Source organism: Myotis davidii, unplaced genomic scaffold, assembly GCF_000327345.1.
Source record: "Myotis davidii unplaced genomic scaffold, ASM32734v1 scaffold553, whole genome shotgun sequence".
Taxonomy (NCBI): domain Eukaryota; kingdom Metazoa; phylum Chordata; class Mammalia; order Chiroptera; family Vespertilionidae; genus Myotis; species Myotis davidii.
Window position 1 is genome coordinate 109,222 of NW_006284342.1, and position 1,064 is coordinate 110,285.

The following is a 1,064-nucleotide window of genomic DNA, read 5'->3' on the forward strand; positions in this document are numbered from 1 at the left end:
CCAGAGACCCCCCCAAGACCCCCACCCCCCCAGGCGGCCCACGCGGAGCCCCCCTCGCCTGCTGCTTCCTCCGGGCCACGTCCAGCGCCTTCTGCTTGGCCGTCTCGATGGCGTAGGCGTAAGGCGTGGGGAATGAGGCTTTGTTCAGCTTCTCCTTAAACCGGGAGGGCACCACCTCGAACCTGAGACCCTGCAACCGAGAAGAAGGGGGACGGGGGGTTCGAGAAAGGCCAGGACGTGGACAGAGCGGGGGGTGGGGGTCCCCAGACGCGCGGCCTTTTCCCGATGACTGAACTTTCACCCACTGTCCACTCCGGGCCGCTGACCTGGACGGGCCACGTCTGCCCAGGTCAGTCGCACGGACGTCACGGGTGGTACTGACTCAGCAGCCGGGCAGCCTGGTGACCAGGGTCAAAGGGCCCCCCGTGTGTCCCCAAGGCCGGGGTCACACCCCCACAGGGGCCGAGCAACTGGACATAGTCTTCCCACCAGAAATACAACAGAATGAGATAAAAAAAAAAAAAAAGGAAAAAATAAAATAAGTTAAAATAAAATAAAGTAAAATAAATAAAATGAGAAAGTAAAATAATAACATAAAATAAAATAACATAATCAAATAAATTAAATTAAATAAAACAAAAATGCTGTATGAGCCCTGGCCAGTGTGGCTCAGTGGATAGAGCGCCAGCCTGTGGACTGAAGGGTCCCGGGTTCGATTCCCAGTCAAGGAAGGGAGAGGGAGAGAGAGAGAAACATCCATGATGAGAGAGAATCAGGGACTGGCCGCCTCCTGCACACCCCCTACTGGGGATCGAGCCCGCAACCCAGGCCTGTGCCCTTGACCGGGAATCGAACCCGGGACCCTTCCCTCCGCAGGCCGGCGCTCTACCCACTGAACCACACCGGCCAGGGCTTCCCGTGTGTCTTTGTCAATGTTGCCCCCGAGCGGGGCGGTCCCTGCAGGAGGCGGCCCCAGCGATGGACACGGAGGGGCAGGGAGCGTGGGCCTTGACCCCCGAGGGTAAATAAACTCACAGTCCCCTGGGCAGGGCGCCCGCCTGGCC

General features: G+C 58.6%; 1 protein-coding gene across 1 annotated transcript in view; it reads right to left on the bottom strand.

Moving 5' to 3' along the window:
• Positions 1–1,064, bottom strand: part of LOC102758497 (N-acetylserotonin O-methyltransferase-like protein) — a gene marked incomplete at its 3' end in the record, with an annotated part of 20,780 nt that overhangs the window by 16,555 nt on the left and 3,161 nt on the right. The window contains exon 2 of the mRNA XM_015570453.1: positions 59–377. Coding sequence (XP_015425939.1) covers positions 59–377 — 319 coding nt within the window. The remainder of the gene's footprint in view (positions 1–58; positions 378–1,064) is intronic.